The sequence below is a fragment of the Lynx canadensis genome, chromosome E3, assembly GCF_007474595.2.
Source record: "Lynx canadensis isolate LIC74 chromosome E3, mLynCan4.pri.v2, whole genome shotgun sequence".
NCBI classification, from domain to species: domain Eukaryota; kingdom Metazoa; phylum Chordata; class Mammalia; order Carnivora; family Felidae; genus Lynx; species Lynx canadensis.
This window is the reverse complement of record NC_044318.1, coordinates 12,404,927-12,423,616: the sequence shown is the minus strand read 5'-3', so window position 1 is coordinate 12,423,616 and position 18,690 is coordinate 12,404,927. Positions and strand designations below refer to the sequence as shown.

Below are 18,690 nucleotides of genomic sequence, written 5' to 3'. Positions count from 1 at the left end.
CACGTGGTAGCTACCCTTGTGAGCCCAGCATGACATACATACAGAGATAGTGAATCACTATGTTGTACACCTGAAACTAGCGTGATATTATGTATCAGCTGTACTCAAAAAATTTTTGAAATAATGTAAATACCTGCCATCCCACAGGATGGGTACCTTCCCTGGGAGTGTGTGTGGTTCTCAGTCTGCCCGTTCTTCCATATCCTGCCCAGTGTGTGAGCATCTCACTGTGCGTACAGACGCTTATTTTGCAAGGAGCACCTTCAGTTGCTTTGTTTCCAAACTCTATCTGCTTTAACAGTGATAAGAGCTTTCCAAGAGTGATTTTTTTAAAAAAAAATTTTTATATTTATTTATTTTTGAGAGAGAGGGAGAGAGACAGAGAGCAAGCAGGGGAAGGGCAGAGAGAGAGGGAGACACAGAATCCGAAGCAGGCTCCAGGCTCTGAGCTGTCTGCACAGAGCCTGACGCAGGGCTCGAACCCACAAACTGTGAGATCATGACCTGAGCCGACGTCAATACGCTTTACTGACCCCCATGATCTCATGGTTTTGTGAGATTGAGCCCCGTATCGGGTTCTGCACTAACAGTGCAGATTCTCTCTCCCTCTCCCACTGCCCCTTCCCTGCTTGTACTCTGTCTCTTCTCTCAAAATAAAAATAAATAAACATTAAAAAAAGAAAGTGAAACACAGAATGGTTGTAAGTGCTGGTGTTTGCATGGCTGACCGAGAGCTGCAGCTGGTGCCGCTGTCCAGCATCGTGAGAGAGTCTTGTACTGTGTATCACTAGTCTGGAAAAGGTCCAAGTTCAAAACTCAAAGTATAGTTTATACTGAATGCACCACCATGAGGTGGAAAAATCCTGAGTTGAACCATTGTTAAGTCAGGGACCATCTGTATCTGTGTGTCTACACACATGTATGTAACTTTAGTTCTTTTCTTTAATATACACAGAATTCTGATACTCATACTTTAAATAACTTGCATTTTCCACTGAACACAGTTTGTACATATTTCACCGCGTGGATGTGGGTAATTTATTTAATTTGAATTTAAAAGTTTCCAAAGGTTCTCTATTTTAAATAATGTTAGAGTCAACATTCATGTGCAGTGTATCTTTGTGTATATGTAGGAATTAAAAAAAAATTTTTTTTAATGTTTATTTATTTTTGAAACAGCATGAGCAGGGGAGAGGCAGAGAGAGAGGGAGACACAGAATCTGAAGGAGGCTCCAGGCTCTGAGCTGTCAGCACAGAGCCAGACATGGGGCTCGAACACACGAACTGCAAGATCATGACCTTAGCCGAAGTCAGACGCTTAACAGACTGAGCCACTCAGGTCCGCCCCCCCTCCCCCCCCTTTTTTAAGTAAGCTCTACATCTAATGAGGGGCTCAAACTCATGACCCCGAGATCAGGAGTCGCACACGTGCTCCACTGACTGAGCCAGCCAGGTGCCTCCTGTATGTAGGAATATTTTTATAGGATAGATTTCTTAGAAGGGAAATTGCTGAATCATAAGGCATATGCATTGAAAATTTTGATAGAGGCTTGAGATTGTCATCCCAAATAACTGTGCTTATTTTTTGAATCCTGAAAATGATACATTTAGGACAAATCAAAGTTATTGGATACAAAGCACAAATATATTGTGTAGGTTCAATGGATTTTTTTTTTTAATTATGGTAAGAAATACGTAACATAAAATTCACCATTTTAAGTAATTCTAAGTTCAATGGCATTAAGTACATTTCTCTTGTGTAAATTGAAAGGTGGTATTTGAGTGGAAAATACAGAGCTTCAAAAAGGGATAGATGAACTTTTTTGTTTTACATTTATTTATTTTTGAGAGACAGAGACAGAGCGCAAGTAGGGACGGGGCAGAGAGAGGGAGACACAGAATCTGAAGCAGGCTCCAGACTCCAAGCTGTCAGCACAGAGCCCAACACAGGGCTCGAACTCATAAACTGTGAGATCATGACCGAGCAGAAGTTGGGTGCTTAATCAACTGAGCCACCCAGGTGCCCCGGAAAAGAGATGCAGTTTTAACTGGATATTTATTTTATTTATTTATTTTTTAAAGTTTACTTACTTGTTGTGAGAGAGGGAGTGAGCATTCGTACCATGTGGGAACGGGGGAGGGGCAGAGAGAGAGGGGGGGAGGGAGAAAGAATCCCAAGTAGGCTGTGCTTACATCACCGAGCCCCATGCAGGGGAGATCCCAACAACAAGGGGATCGTGACCTGATATCAAGAGTTGGATGTTCAGTGACTGAGCCACCCAGGCGCCCCTGACTGGATACTTAAAGGAAAGGAGGTTAGGGTGTTTTGGAGTCTAGTGAAAGGAGGACAGAAATGCCTTTCCGTAATCCATCTTTCAGTGCCTCTGTCAGTGGGGAAATGTTTTGTGGGCAGAACTGCAAATATCGAGGCATGGTAGACAGAAAGGAGGCTTGTGGCCCAAGCCGGAAGACATTGGATCTTGGTTCAGAACAAGATAAAAAGGGAAGATGTGGAGGGAAAAGTTGCTTGTTCTAAACCACAGAGAAGCTGGAGATGGTGAAAATAACGTGCATGTACCCAAGTGTGTGTGTGTGCGCGCGCGTGTGTGTGTGTGTGTGTTTGCGTATGTTTGTGTGTGTGCACGTTTATGTGTATGTGTATGGTGGGGGGTTAAGATTGCCATTTACATCTCATCACTTTTTAAGAAGAATCTGTTGTTGATGAAGATAAATATAGTGTTTACTTCTTAGCATAAGGCTTACAAAATGAGTCAAGGAAAAATTGGAAGAAATAAAAAATGAAGACAGGATTCCTACAATATGAATAGAACACAGAAATTTGTGCTAAAGAAAGTCTCTGCGCTTCCTAGCAGCTAAGACAGGGGAAACACACAGTCGCTTCTGTGGTCCACAGGATCAGCACAAACCAGGGCTCGGAAGTAGAGCTTTTTGCTCAGGCTAGAGACCTCAGGACGTGCGCCTTTCATTATCATACGGAAATCACGCATGTAGAAACCCTTGTCTTCAGCTGTAGCTTAGCGTGAACACCGTCACGAATGTAATGGGGTGGACACAGCGTCCCTCATCTGGGCTGATGGTGTCCTGTGACAGTACAGGTCAGGAAAGGTAGATCTGTGAGGAACCAGATTAAAATGGCCCAGGCGTGTCGCCCTCTCATGTTCTGATGAGATATTAGAGTAGCTGCGGTCCTTTTTGTGGCTCTTCCGTTAGATCGAGTCCAGAGCTTTGTGGTGTTTGCCGTTCTTGTGTACCATGTGTGGTAGTATCTATTTAATATTTTCACTGAAATTTACTTCTGTATTGTTGCTCACTGCATATTTGAGATGTGTTGGTTTAATCAGCCTTGTTACCAAGAACTTTTCTCTATTTTAATCTCAAGTGTGAAGAATAAGTTATTAGAATCTACCTTGAGGTGGATATTGATGTGTTAGGATTTCTACATGTGAGCTACTTTAAACTTGAACTGGGGGGGGGGGGGGGGGGGGGGTCAGATAATATCAATACATTTTTTTTCTTTTTATAGTTTCCTACTCAGTACAGCGATCAGGAGTTTTCCGCTTCTTGGAAGGCTGTGATGTTTACCCAGTATATTTTTCTTAAATATTGTGAAACAAAGGATATTGTTTGTAAGCCATAAAGGAGAACAGCCCACCTAGTTTAAGTGAATGGATTATATGGCAGCCTTGGAGTAGAAATCTTAATTTTCTGACCTTTGACCTGCTCCTTTGTTGCCTGGCTGCCTTTGTTTACTTGTCTGAGTTATCTGTCTGTGTCTGTTCACGTATCTGCCACCGACATCACCAAAATGTATGTTCTGTTCACTCTTGTTTCAGAGCTCGAGCATTGACTTTCTAGCAAGCCAAGGATTTGATTTTAATAAAGTTTTTCGCAATGGTAAGATTACATCTGACCTCTCCTTAGCGCTCGTAAATTTGGGTTTGATTGAGAATGATCTTTCTGTGCCTGCTGTCTGAGACAGAATCTCAGGGTCCTGCCACACCATGTGCAGCCTTAGAGTTGTAGACGACTCTTTTATCATGCCTTTGAAAACCTTTAGCCTCGTCAGCCACGAACGGGGAGAGTAGACAGTACTTCATTTTGCCCTAACGAGGCCGTGCCAACTCCTCATTTTATTTTATTTAAAAAAAATTTTTTTTAGTTTATTTTTTTATTTTTAAAGTTTATTTTTGAGAGAGAGAGAGAGAGAGAGAGAGAGAGAGACCGAGTGCAAGTGTGGGGCGGAGGCTGAGACAGAGGGAAGCACAGAATCGGAAGCAGGCTCCAGGCTCTGAGCTGTCAGCACAGAGCCCGACGCGGGGCTCGAACTCACGAACCGTGAGATCATGACCTGAGCCAAAGTCGGATTCTTAACTGACTGAACCACCCAGGCGCCCCTGTTTATTTTTTTGAGAGACAGAGTGAGCAGGGGAGAGACAGACAGGGAGAGAGAGAATCCCAAGCAGGCTCTGCCCTGGCAGCCTGGAGCCCGATGCAGGGCTTGAACCCATGAACCATGAGATCATTACCTGAGCCCAAGTCAGATGCCCAAGCAACCGAGACACCCCAGCGCCCGATTCCCGATTTGATTGAGTGGAATTTATTCTCCTGCTGGTATTGTGACTCAAGTGGCCTAACAGACCCACTGTGGAGAGCACAGTTTCCCCCATTTTCTTCCAGTGAGACAGGTGTTAGAGGACTTAAGAAAGGACCTGCATTCTAGTAAATGCCGTAATGAAAAACTCCCTCTTCCAAGTGATGCTTGTTTATTATTCAGAGAGAGTTGCTTAGTTCCTCACACACGGCGCAGTCATGACAGCTCACCGTGTCGTGTGACAGATGGGCGAACGTGCTTAGGAAAGGGACTGCGTCTTATACGTTTCATGTCCCCAGGGCATAGCCCAAGTCGTCTTCTGTGTCAGGGAGGTGACCCTAATATTCGATGAGCGAATATTGGCCGTGAAAGTCCCTACCGGAGTTTTTCCCTTCCTTTTGTTCCTGAAAAGTGTTTAGGAAAGCCTCTGGTTTTCCCAGCGGTTTTCAGCACCTGCTGCTGTAAGGTCAGTAACTACTTTTACCTAATCTCATAAATTGTATTTTTTTCCATAGTGAATGCCCAATTATTGAGTGAGTTAAGGAGGGAGATTTTTTGTAATACAAGTGTTGGAACACATATTCAAAAACTTCTCTTCCCCCCACCAGGATCTCCTTGTGAGCCCTTCAGAACCCACACCATAGTGTTTTTTAGTTGACTCAGTGGTGCTGCACCTTCACTTTTTTTTGTTGTTTATTTTTGAGACAGAGAGAGTGAGCATGAGTGGGGCAAGGGCAAAGAGAGGGGACAGGGGATCTGAAGCGGGCTCTGCACTGACAGCAGAGAGCCCAAGGCGGGGCTTGAACTCACCAACAGTGAGATCATGACCTGAGCCGCAGTCAGATGCTTTACTGATTTAGCCACCCAGGTGCCCCTTAACTTTTATCGATTTTTTAAAATGTGTATTTAATTTTGAGAGAGAGAGAGCATGAGCGGGAGAGGAGCAGAAAGAGAGGGAGACACATACTTGAAGCAGGCTTCAGGCTCTGACTTGTCAGCACAGAGCCCAGCTTGGGGCTCGAACTCATAAACCAGGAGATCATGACCTGAGCCAATGTTGGATGCTTAACTGACTGAACCACCCAGACACCCCAATGTTTTTGACTTTTTGAAAAAAAAAAAAAAACAAAAAAAAAAAAAGATTTTGGAGCCCAAAACGCTTAATGCAGTGAGTGAACCAGCTGGGCAGCACAGTTTGGGTATTCTAAAAATTTTTTTCCCTTTGGCTCAAACTTGACTCTGAAAGCTGTTATCAAATACAAGTTCCAAATGTAGTTAGAGCGCTCTATTGGAATAAGTGCAAAAATCTGTTGAAGGAACTGCTTTAACCAGTCTCCTGTGGATGTATAATTTCCAGCCTGATGGTTTTATTTTCATAAAAGGAGAGAAACAGCCAAGTTGGAGTGTGTGCCTCATTCTCCTTGTTTTATAGTCAGACCTCGGAGTATTTTCGTCACAACTGAATCGGGACTCCCAGGACATCTGTCGTTGCCAGACTCTTAGCCCCACACTGTGGCTGATGCTCTCTCAATCTGTTCTCGACCGTCCCTTCTCTTTCTTACCAGTTTTTTGCACTCGGGCTCTGCAAATCCAGACCCTTTTCTTCTGGCCGTCTTGTCAGAAGTGCCTTTGACTTCCTTGCGTGAAAGGGAATCAGGTGACTCTTGCTTCACTTCCCCTACACCCTCTGGAGCATAGGTGGTTTTCTCTCTCTCTCTTTCTCTCTCTCTCTCTCTCTCTCTCTCTCTCTCTCTCTCTCTCTCTCCAGGCAGGCGTCGGTGGGTGTCCTTGTTCTACCATGCCATGTGACAGCCACGTGGATTCCCTCTTCCCAGGAGCCACGGGATGTGTCATGGGCTCTACGGCCCCTCTTTTTGCTGATTTCATGGGTGTGGCATTCATGACAGCCTTGGCTTCGGCTTTCTGTCTTCTCTCCACTCCTAACTCTCTCCTCATTATGGGTGACATCACCACCCACAGGGATGACCAGCAAATGCCCTGTCCTGTCTGTTTCTCGACCAGTTGCTCAGCGGTCTTTGCTTCCAGCTCCCCTTAGCCATCTCTGCCCTTGGGAGCACCGTGGGTCTCATCACCAGTAACTGAACCCACCTCCAGCCTTTCTTTCTGTGACAGCACTACCTCTTGTCCTTCTCAAGTACTCAGTCTCATCACTTGTGGTGTTACCTTTTTTTTTTTAATTGTGGAAAAATGCGCATAGGATTTACCATCTTAACCATTTTTAAGTATTCAGTTCAGTGCTAGTAAGTACATTAACGTCGTGCAACTGATGGTGTTATTAATGTTGATCGCCTTTTCCGCCAATTAGTTTTAGCATTCACCGATGATTCTTGCATGGAATAATTAGTATTACTGATAAATGGTGATTTTTCTAATTCTATCATCAAAAAAGTTCATTACTGTCCCGTGGCTTTTAATGCCACCCGTATTCTGATGATACCTAAATTTATATCTCATTACCTTTCTCCTGAGCATTAGGCTTATATCCACAGCCCTTAATTCATAGACACCCTTAGCTGATTTATGTATTCAGATGGTAGGTTTTGATTTTCATGTCTTGGGCCCCAAAGCTATTCTTTGCCCAGGGTTCCCTACCTCTTTTTTTTTTTTTTTTTTTTTTTTAAATTTTTTTGTCAACGTTTATTTATTTTTGGGACAGAGAGAGACAGAGCATGAACGGGGGAGGGGCAGAGAGAGAGGGAGACACAGAATCGGAAACAGGCTCCAGGCTCCGAGCCATCAGCCCAGAGCCCGACGCGGGGCTCGAACTCATGGCGCGCGAGATCGTGACCTGGCTGAAGTCGGATGCTTAACCGACTGCGCCACCCAGGCGCCCCCAGGGTTCCCTACCTCTATAAGTACGCCTGCCGTCTTCCCAGCTGCTTACACCTAACAACTAGGTAGCGTTTTCGATTCTCCTCTTCCCTTTATCCCTCCCTTCCAGTATATCAGCAGGTTATATCTCTCCCATCTCTGTATTCATCTTCTCTGTCTCTAGTCTAAGGTGGGTCACAAACCAAGACCCACAGCCCATTTTGCAAATAAAGTCCTATTGTAAATAAAGCCATGCCCATTCATTTACCCGTCGTGTGTGGCCATTTTCATGTTACAAGAGCAGAGTTGATTGGTTTCAACAGAGATTCCCCATGTGGCCCACAAGCCTAAAACATATAGTTTACGCTTTAAGAGAAAGGTTACTGACCTCTGATGTAAGCAGTTATCTCTTGCCTGGATAATTGCTTTTAACTGGCTTCCCTACTTCAATCTTCATGGGAGTCGAAATGATCTCTTTAAAAAACAAACAGATAATGTAATTGTCTTGCTTAAAACCTTCTAATGGCATTCTGTTTCTCTTCGAATAAAACAAGTTCTTTTTCTTCAATTTAAAAAATAAAAAAAAATTTTTTATCATTTTAATTTATTTTTGAGAGACAGAGAGAGACCGAGCGTGAGCGGGAGAGGGGCAGAGAGAGAGAGGGAGACACAGAATCCAAAGCAGGCTCCAGGTTCTGAGCTGATAGCACAGAGCCTGATGCGGGGCTCAGACTCACCAACTGCGAGGTCATGACTCGAGCCGAAGTCGGACGCTCAACAGACTGAGCCACCCAGGCACCCCTTTAATTTTTTTTAATGTTTATTTATTTTTGAGAGAGAAAGAGAGTGAACAGGGGAGGAGAAAGAGAGACTGAGACAGAGTCCAAAGCAGGCTCCAGGCTCTGAGCTGTCAGCACAGAGCCCTGTGTGGGGCTCGAACTCACAAAACCGTGAGATCATAACCTGAGCCAAAGTCCGACGCTTAACTGACTGAGCCACCCAGGCGCTCCCAATGCCCCTGAATAAAACAAACTCATGTCATGACCTGTAAAGGCCTGCGCAGTCTCACACCACCGTCTCCATGCTGACATTGTGCCATTCTCCTGTTCCCTGTGTTCCGGTCACGCCAGCTTCCTTGCTGTTTCTGGAGCTGTCCACACCATTCCGTCCTCTGGGCGTTGATCGTTTTTCCCCAGCCTGAAATACTCTTCTCCTGGCTCCTTGCTGGCCTGACTCCTTCTCACCCTTTCGGTCTTTGCTCTCAGTGGCCTTCTCTGATCCTCCTGTCAAAAGTCCTTCCCTTCACTATGGAGCAGAAGGTGTCTGCTTTGTTCGCTGTTAGATCCCTTGGGCCCACTGCAGTACCTGGCCCGGTGTAAGTGCCAAAGAAACATTTGTTGAAAGAAGAATGCATGGTGCAGAAGCAAAGACCAGTGTATTTCAAAATCATTTGTCTTTTCTGTTGATTTTTTTGGGATATAGTTAAATATGGTAAGTCTTGCCTGAGCATTTTAGATTCACTGGTTTGCTAAAAAAAAAAAAAAAAAACAAAAAAAAACCCAACTTTTTATGTTGAAATTTTTATGTTTAGTTACCTCTGCTAATGCATTCTTTTTCAAATTACACTTAGGAATTCCCTATTTAAATCAGGAAGAAGAAAGACAGTTAAGGGAGCAGTATGATGAAAAACGCCTACAGTCCAATGGTGCAGGAACTCTGTCTTACGTATCTCCCAACGCGTCAAAATGTCCTGTGACGATTCCTGAGGATCAGAAGAAGTTTATTGACCAAGTGGTGTAAGTTCCCGGACTAGAAGAACGCGTCACGCAGATATGTTGGGGCAGGACTGACGTCTGTATCTCAGGCTTGTGCGGCACGAGCACTGCACACACGGGTGTGATATCGTGAATGGCAGGATTCCACTGGGTCATGTCTGAATTTGTGCAATCACAGCACATTGTAAAATAGAATTCGATGTGCTGTACTTAGACTGGTAGCGTGTCACCCGGCAAGAGACTATCTCAGTAAGTGGGCAGACCTCCCAGTTGGGTCGAGTAGGCATGGATCAAGGGCCTGATAGGCACTGTCCAGTTTCCCTGAAGGCAGGGAATGAAACAGGCCTATCCAGATATTTACAACATATCCACGTTTTTTAAAATTAAAAAATAAGTTTATTTATTTATTTTGAGACCGAGAACCTGGTTAGGGAAGGGGCAGAGAGAGAGGGAGAAAGAATCCCAGACAGCCTGTGGGCCAATAGCAAACCATGAGATCGTGACCTGAGCCAAAATCAAGAGTCGGATCCTTAACTGACTGAGCCATCCGGAGCCCCTCGTTTTGTTTCTTTGAATGAAGTTTCTGACAAGTACGCATGCCATTGGAGGAGTGTCTGGTTTCACTGGGTTTTCAGTATAACTGCCTTACGAGGAAAGTAAAAATTAATCACTTGATTTTATTGGAGTATAGTTGACATGTTGTTATGTTAGTTTCAGGTGTACAAGGTAGTGATTTGACGGGTTTATATATTATGCTGTGTTCGCCCCGAGTGTAGCTACCATCTGTCCCATTACATCACTGTTATACCATCATTGATGGTATTCTTTTTGTTCTCTTTTTATTGCTGCGACTTACTCATTCCATAAGTGGAGGTCTGTATCTCCCTCTCCCCTTGACCCGTTTTGCTCAACCCTCCACCTCCTCCCCTAGAAAAGTAAAAATTTAAGTTCCTTGTATCAATGAATCCTTGAGAAGTTGTCACTAACTCATGAATAACGACAACGAAAAGAATACGTCCAAATAAAGTATTTTTCTTTAAGGGTAACCAGGTATAACTCTAAGTATAACTTACAACTTATAACCTGATTGGGTAGAGTTACATTGTCCTGGGTTCTTATATTTAAATTGCTTCGGAGTATGATTAATCTGTTGGTTGGTCGCTTCATTCCTGAAAGGTACTGATGGCGATGTTTTCATTTTAACTCCTCAGAGAGAAAATTGAAGATTTATTACAAAGTGAAGAAAACAAGAACTTGGATTTAGAGCCATGTACTGGGTAAGTTGCCCTCAATATTTTCACATGTTCTTTTTTTGGAGAGTGGATGATTTCTGGCATGTGCTCTATTTTGGGTTTTTAAACCCACGTTCATAAACGGCCTTTTTATTATAGGTATGTTCCCAAGATGTAAGCCCTAACTTTAGCATTAACACATTGGGGACACTGGTATATTGTGACAGAGTGAACAGTTTGTCCTGTCCTGGAGGGGAGAAACCCCTTGTTGCATCTTTGACTTTATGTTATGCTCCAGCTATGCTCTGGCGTAGCTACCTGAGCCTCGAGGGGTGCTTAATACATAAAGGCTTCAAAGAAAAGAATTCGCCGTCGGGCTACGTCTATCCTTTTAATTTCTCTCTGCAGTAGAAAACATCAGTGTTTCAAAGAGTCAGTGGCTCAGATAATTTGTGCCTAGCTTCACAAAAGTGTTTCAGTGTGTGTGTCTAGTTTAAACTCCTTGTACAGCCGCAGGCAGTAACACTGGGGTTGGAGAAGAACTTCTCCCTCTTTGACCCATGCGATACAATAATATTAAAGAACATTCTGATGAGGACAGATGGTAGGAGATCCTGCCACTCAAACATCCTGCCGGGTTTTGTTTGTGTGAGACCTGTCGCTTCTCGTGGAGTCGCTTTGAAAAATTAAATGTCTTTCCTAACCAGTGCTTGATCAGTTAGGATTTTCTTTTAATGAGCCCCAATCAGTACCTTCTCTTTTGTTTTTATAGGTTCCAAAGAAAACTAATTTATCAGACTTTGAGCTGGAAGTAAGTGTTTATATTCTATGTGAGAGCTCTGTGAGGGACCCAGGATTGAAAACTAAATATTATGTCTTAGCTCTCCTTTCACTTCTGAGATTCTTGGTGATCTGACCATACCATGTTCTTGGGCAGTGCTGTATTGAACTTCCCCTTACTTCTTAAGTTCCTTGAATACCCACTGATTTTCTTTGTTGTTATTTCGTAGAGGATGCTTTTAAACCTTTTAAATTTCCTTTCAGTTGTCACCTTGGCGATAGGTTCATTAAGTTCCGGATGTATAGTGTTTTGTTCTTTGAAGGTTAAATGATAAAGATTGGGTTTTAAGATCTAGGAGATAACTCAGATGAATGCTCTTTCTCAGGCAGGGGTTAGACCATGGGTACGTTTTAGGCGGTCTGTGAACCCCCTGAAATAATATCCAAAATTGTGTGCCTGTATTTCTCCGGCGCTGTATCCGTTTGTTTCACTGTATTTTCGAGCAGACCTCTAACCCCAAATTGAATATCGTTGTCGAGCAGGGGGAAGTTTGCATTCGACTTTATTTGGGCCTCTTGTTCTTCCATTAGAATCTACCAGTGATGTATGTGCCTGGAGTTTACTTTGAACAAAACTGGAGAAGGGCCACTGTCCTCTGACTAGGCTCCTGGCCTGTCATGTTGTCCTTTCAGTGGACTCCATGTGGGTTCCAGATCCCTCTCCTTGGCTAATGCACGTGCTGCTGCCAGACTATAGTAGAGTTACTCTTCTCAAACCTCCTCTGTGTATGCCCCATACCATTTAAAACAACCTTCACAATTTCACTTAGGAAGTAAACGTTATTGCATTTGGGAGCAAGATGCCTGTGTCCTAAAACGTTAATTTGAAATCAGATACACTCTGCATTTTTTTTTTTTTTTTTTTTTTTTTTAGTTTTTATTTTTTTTAATGTTTATTTTTGAGAGAGAAAGAAAGAGCACGAGTGGGGAAGGGACAGAGAGAGAGGGAGACAGAGGATCCAAAGCAGGCTCTGTGCTGACAGCAGAGAGCCTGACGCGGGTCTTGAACTCACATCAACCATGAGATGATGATCTGCATCGAAATCAAGTCGGACACCCAACTAGCTGAGCCACCCAGGCGCCCCTACACTCCTGCATTCTTAAAGCAGACATAGGGAAACATTCAGTAGCTGAAATATTATGGAATAGGTTTACTATAAAGTCTTTGTTGTAGTAGTATTTATTTTATATTTAATAAAACTTCTTAACATAGCTGTCAAGTTGCTTTTTAAAACACCTAGGGTTTTAGCTGTCATTGGCTCATCTAGTGATGTCCTCTTGTCTCTCTCTTCTTTAGGTATCCCAAAGGCATTCACGTTGAGACTTTAGAAACTGAAAAGGTAACCCCAAGAACTGTCCAGGGCCAAACACATACAATGATACAATGACGTGCTGAGAGTCAGAATTGACTCCTGGCTCTGCTTCCTGTGAGCTGGGTGACCTTGGGCAAGTCACTTTACTTCTCTAAGCCTCATCTTCCTCCTTTGTACCCTGGAGATGAGCATGGGGATGGTGATCTGTGCCTGTTTTGATCACAGCTGTTTTGTGGTGATCAAGCAGGTTAACGGATATGAACATGATTTGTAAACTTGAAAGTATGCACATGTTACTTTGTTAGTATGTTAGTATGTGTTCTTGTTACGGCAGAAAGCTGTAGTGGTCTGCATGAAAAACTGGCTTCCTGTTACGTGGGCACGGGAAATGAAATTCTAGAATCTGGGGCATAAGCGTGAGCATTGGGAATACATTCAGGCATGTGTTCCCAAGGTGCGCTGATGGAACCGTGATGGGTAATGGGAGGCTGAGGGCGGGTTCCTTTAGCAAAATTTTAGAATTTTAGAATTTTGTTGTTGGTCTTTTTTTTTTTTTCTCTGTTGTTGCTCTTGAGTCAGATGTCAAATGAGAGATGAAGTAAATTAAAAAAAAATCTTGCTTGAAGATAAATCTCAAACTTTGACATAGAATGTGGTGTGCTTACTTGATTCAAAACGGAATATATGAGAAAGAAGGGACTAGTTTTCTGACAAGTTACCTGGAAATCCAGGATATGTTTCTAATGTCAATGAAATGAGATAGAGACATTTTATTTTTCATTGAAAAAAAATTTAAATTGTAGTTAACATACAGTGCAATATTGGTTTCAGGAGTAGGATTCAGTGATTTATCACTTACATACAACACCCAGCGCTCATCATGACAGGTGCCCTCAGTCCCCGTCCCTCATCTAGCCCAACCCCCACCCACCTCCCAGAATCAACCCTGTTTGTTCTCTTTCGTTCAGTCTCTTGTGATTTGCTTCCCTCTCTCCCCCCAACTTTTCCCCCCTTCCCCTATGTTCATCTGTTTTGTTTCTTAAATTCCACATCTGAATGAAATCATATGGTATTTATCTTTGTCTGATGCACTTATTCAGCTTAGCATAATACGCTCTAGCTCCATCCACGTCATTGCAAATGGCAAGATTTCATTCTTTTTGATGGCCGAGTAATAGTCCGTTGGTGTGTATTCATACACACACACACACACACACACACACACACTTGCACGTGCACACATGCCTATACACACTACCACTACATCTTTCTCCATTCATCGGTATGGATATTTGGGTTTGGGTTCTCTCCATAGTTTGGGTATTGTTGATAACACTGCTGTAAACAGTGGGGTGCCTGTGCCCCTTCGAATCAGCATTTTTGTATCCTTTGGGTATCTAATAGTGCAATTGCTGGATTGTTGGGTAGTTCTATTTTTAGAAGTAACTCCATACCCTTCTCCAGAGTGGCTGCACCAGTTTGCATTCCCACTAACAGTGCAAGAGGGTTCCCTTTTCTCCACTTCTGCGCCAACACCTGGGTTTTGTGTTGTTAATTTTAGCTATTCTGATAGGTGTGAGGTGGTATCTCAGTGTGGTTTTGATTTGTATCCCTGATGATGAGTGAGGTTGAGCATTTTTTCATGTGTCTGTTAGTCATCTGGATGTCTTTGGAGAAGTGTCTATTCGTGTCTTCTGCCCATTTCGTCACTGAGTTATTTGTTTTTTGGGTATTGAGTTTGATAAATTCTTTATAGATTTTGGATACTAACGCTTTATCACATATGTCATTTGCAGATGTCTTCTCCCATTCCGTTGGTTGCCTTTTAGTTTTATAGATTGTGTCTTTCACCATGCAGAAGTTTTTTATTTTGATCAAGTCCCAATAGTTCGTTTTTGCTTTTGTTTCCCTGGCCTCTGATGATGTGTCTATTAAGAAGCTGCTTCAGGGAGCCTGGGTGGCTCAGTTGGTTGGGCGTCTGACTTTGGCCAAGGTCATGATCTCACGGTTCGTGGGTTTGAGTCCCGCATTGGGCTCTGTGCTGACAGCTCGGAGCCTGGAGCCTGCTTCCGATTCTGTGTCTTCCTCTCTCTCTCTCTCTGCCGTTCCCCTGCTCACACTCTGTCAGTCTCTGTCTCGAAAAATAAATAAACATTAAAAAAATTAAAAAAAAAAAAGTTGCTTCAGCCAAGGTCAAAGAGGTTGCTGCCTGTGTTAGAAATTTTATTTTAAAACTGACTGTTTAGAAATTCACGTTCACATGCGGTGTAACTTCTTAGTGTTAGTCGTGGAAAGTGTCTTATTCTCATGGTCTATTGATACTTAAAAAAAATTTTTTTTTATTAAGTTTATTTATTTTGAGAGAGAGAGAGAGAGAGAGAGAGAGAGCACAGCAGGGGAGGGGCAGAGAGAGGGAGAGACAGAATCCCAAGCAGGCTCCACACCATCAGCGCAGAGCCTGATGCGGGGCCTGAACCCATGAACTGCGAGATCATGACCTGGGCCGAGATCAGGAGTCGGACGCTCAACTGACTATGCCACCCAGGCGCCCCTCATAGTCTACTGATACTTCTGATGTCGGTGGGGGTGAGTTAATAAACTGCAGGAGGATGTCATTTCGGCGCAGAGGCAGAATCTTGGTTTGTAATGCATCAACTCAGTTTTCGGCAGCGTTTCAAAATGCTTTCAGGGTATTTAGCCCATGAAAGGCTGTGTGGTGATAAAACATGTAACTTCAAATGGTAGCAGTATCTGAATTGCTTGCCATCCGGTTGCTTGCAGAAAGTTGTACGTCTGGCTTATGTCTTTCAGAAGGAGCGATACATCGTCATCAGCAAAGTAGATGAAGAGGAACGTAAAAGGAGGGAGCAGCAGAAACACGCTAAAGAACAGGTAATGGAGTCATGGTCACGTCGTTTGGGTGAGAAACAGCATCTAAGTACTGATTTAGTCCTTTCGGTGTGTTTGCAGATCACGTGTCACATTCCAGTGTAATGAATAGTTTCCTATCACAGCAGAATTGAACTGGCAGAAAAACCTAGAACGGAATGAGAGCAACTTAACGGTGAAAAGTGTAGACATAGCCACCAACAGGAGCCTGACATGGTGGTTGACCACCGTTCACCTTTGTGAATCTGTCTTGAGGGAAGTGTTCTTGGTCTGCATTCAGATTGTGTGGCACGGAACCTCATGCCCGTTAACTGATACTGCTGTGTTGAGCCTCGGGCACGGTTGCTGTTTTCCTAAAACGAAGGGTAGTACGTGTGATTTGACAGGTTAGGATGGCTTGGTTGGATCTGCGTCGTTAGCAGCCTCCTCCTGGTTGCTGTTATGTGCTGTGGAGTAAGTCATCTGGCCAAGAGGTGTCGGTGAGCGAGAACAGAACAGTGAGTGAGTAGCAGTTGAGGTGGAACCTGGAAGCATTTAGAAGGTAGAATCGGTGGAATTTGGGATGGGGTGTGGGTGGCGAAAGTGGAAGGGGAGAGAAGAACGATAGGCCAGAGATTGGAGCTGCTGAGATGGATGGCAGGTGGGGTGGCCTGGAGTGATACGTGGGTGGAGGAGGCCAGGAGGTGACCCAGGGGTGAGTGGGGGCCACACCTGACCGATTGAACCAGTAAAGATGCAAAAAGCCACTGTTGGATTTAGGCAGCTTATTATATAAAGAAGGAGGATCAGCCAGTGGTGCCAACTACACCTGGTCCCTGTCCCACACACCAGAAAGACGACACTGAAACCAGAGGGGCCAGGGGACTGCGGCGTGAGTTGTGGCTACCCGTTACCGAACAGTGGATTCTAGACCACAGCTAAGTGCTTTTCTGTGCCGTAGCTCCATTCTGCAAAGGAGGGTGGGGCAGAAAACACACATGCCTCATCAGAACCTGAGAAGCGGTGAGAAACCCTGACAGCCTCCTGGGAGAGAGAGGGAGGCGGGCGGGAGATGGCCGCGTAGCAGCTCCTCACAAGCCCCTGCGTCCCACCCACCGGCTCCCCCTGGGGTGTTCCATCAGGAGATTGGTCCTGACTCAGGCCTTAGCCTGTGTGTCTTCAGTGGATATGTGCAAGGGTGAGTGTCCTGTAGGCAGGCTTGTCATTCTGGAGCGCAGGAGAGAAGGTGAGGTGAGGGCTAGGTGTGGCTGTCGCGGGCGGAGAGACTGGGCCTGGGTTGGAGCACCTCCCAGGTGCTGAAGAATGAGAGTAAGATGGTCTGGGGTGGGTTCCTGAAAGGTCTAGCATTTAAATGTTAGGCAGAAGTAGAAACATGTGCCCAGAGAGTATTGTGGCCAGCAGCCCAGGAAAGAGAATGTTCAAAGAAGGGGACGTTGGCGTGGAGGAGTAAGGATAAGGACTGAGATGTGGCCGTTGGCTTAGCCTTGGGAGGAATTGTTCTTTTTTTTTTTTAAGTGTTGCAGTAAAAGTTTAGTAACAGTTTTGAGAGATAGAATTCCAAATATCTGTTATAGTTTGCCAGAGGACAGAGGAGAAAGAGACAGAAATCTTGAGACCCAAGGGAACCGGGATATTTAGCTGGGACCCCATCCCAGCACTCCCTACCACAGGAATTCATGCACTTGACGAGAAGGACCTTTGGTCACAAGGAAGAATCAAAACTTTGGTATAGGAATTAGGGTCAGATTATTCACCATTTATAACATATTCCCCATATGTTCAAGCATTATGGTAGGTACAGAGGGTATAAGAATAAATGATTCCTGGCTTTCCTGTCTAAGAGCTAACAGTCTGTCTGGGAGGAAGCCATCAAAATGTCATTAAAAATTTGCATAGCGATGTGAAGTTTCTAAAAAACGGTCTTAAAAGTTAAAAAAAAGTTTTAATTGTGGCAAAATACACATAAAATTTACTACCCTATTTCTTTTTTTACATTAAGAATTTTTTTTATGTTTCATTTTTTATATTTGAGAGAGAGAGAGAAAGAGAGAGAGACGGAGTGCGAGCAGGGGAGGGGCAGAGAGAGAGGGAGACACAGAATCTGAACCAGGGGTCCAGGCTCTGAGCTGTCAGCACAACCTGATGCGGGGCTCAGACTCACGGACCATGAGATCATGACCTGAGCCGAAGTCGGATGCTTAACCCACTGAACCACCCAGACGCCCCTAAACATTTATTTATTTTTGAGACAGACAGAGAGAGAGAGAGAGAGCGAGAGCGAGCAAGCAGGGGAGGGGCAGAGAGAGGGGGACAGAGGATTAAAAAGCAGGCTCTTTGCTGGCAGCAGAGAGCCTGAGGCGGGGCTCAAACTCACAGACTCAAACTGTGAGATCATGACCAGAGTGGAAGTCAGACACTTACCTGACTGAGCCCCCCAGGCGCCCCTATCCTATCTCTAAGTGTACATACAGTTCTGTGGTAGTAAGTATGTTCACCTTATTGTCTAGCCATCACTGCCATCTGTCCTCGTAACTGTTTTCGTCCTGCAAAACTGAAACTCTGTCCCCATTAAACACTGGCTCCCTGTCTACCCGCTGCCCCAGCCCCTGCCTCCCACCATTCTACTTTCTGTCTCTAGGAGTTTGACTACTCCTGGTACCTTCTCTGAGTGGAGTCCTACAGTGTTTGTCTTTTTGTGACTGGCTTATTTCACTTAGCGTGATGTCCCCTGGGTTCATCCATGTTGTAGCAGGGATCAATATTCCCTTCCTTTTTAAGCTGAATAATAGTCCGTTGTCTGTATATGCCACATTTTCTTCACTCATGCATCATGGATACTGGGTTGCTTCCACCTTTTTGATCTTTGTGAAATAACGCTGCTGTGATCAAGGGTGTGCAAATATCTCCTGCTTCAGTTCCTTTGGGTATATACCCAGAAGTGAAATTGTTGGATCATATGGAAATTCTTTATTTAATTAAAAATTTTTTTTTAAAACATTTCTTTATTTTTGAGAGGGAGAGAGACAGAGTGCAAGCAAGACGGGGACACACAGAATTCGAAGCAGGCTCTAGGCTCCAAGCCGGCAGCACAGAGCCCGACTCGGGGCTTGAACTCACGGATCTCGAGATGACGGCCTGAGCTGAAGTCGGACGCTTAGCCGACTGAGCCACCCAGGCGCCCCTATATATTTAATTTT

At 44.2% G+C, this 18,690-nt stretch overlaps 1 protein-coding gene across 1 annotated transcript in view; it reads left to right on the top strand.

Annotated features, from left to right (window-relative positions):
* The window catches only part of PARN (poly(A)-specific ribonuclease), a 168,891-nt gene that overhangs the window by 5,959 nt on the left and 144,242 nt on the right, over positions 1-18,690 (top strand). Inside the window, exons 6-11 of the mRNA XM_030300066.2 lie at positions 3,855-3,915; positions 9,075-9,240; positions 10,431-10,496; positions 11,224-11,262; positions 12,589-12,631; positions 15,416-15,496. Coding sequence (XP_030155926.1) covers positions 3,855-3,915; positions 9,075-9,240; positions 10,431-10,496; positions 11,224-11,262; positions 12,589-12,631; positions 15,416-15,496 — 456 coding nt within the window. The remainder of the gene's footprint in view (positions 1-3,854; positions 3,916-9,074; positions 9,241-10,430; positions 10,497-11,223; positions 11,263-12,588; positions 12,632-15,415; positions 15,497-18,690) is intronic.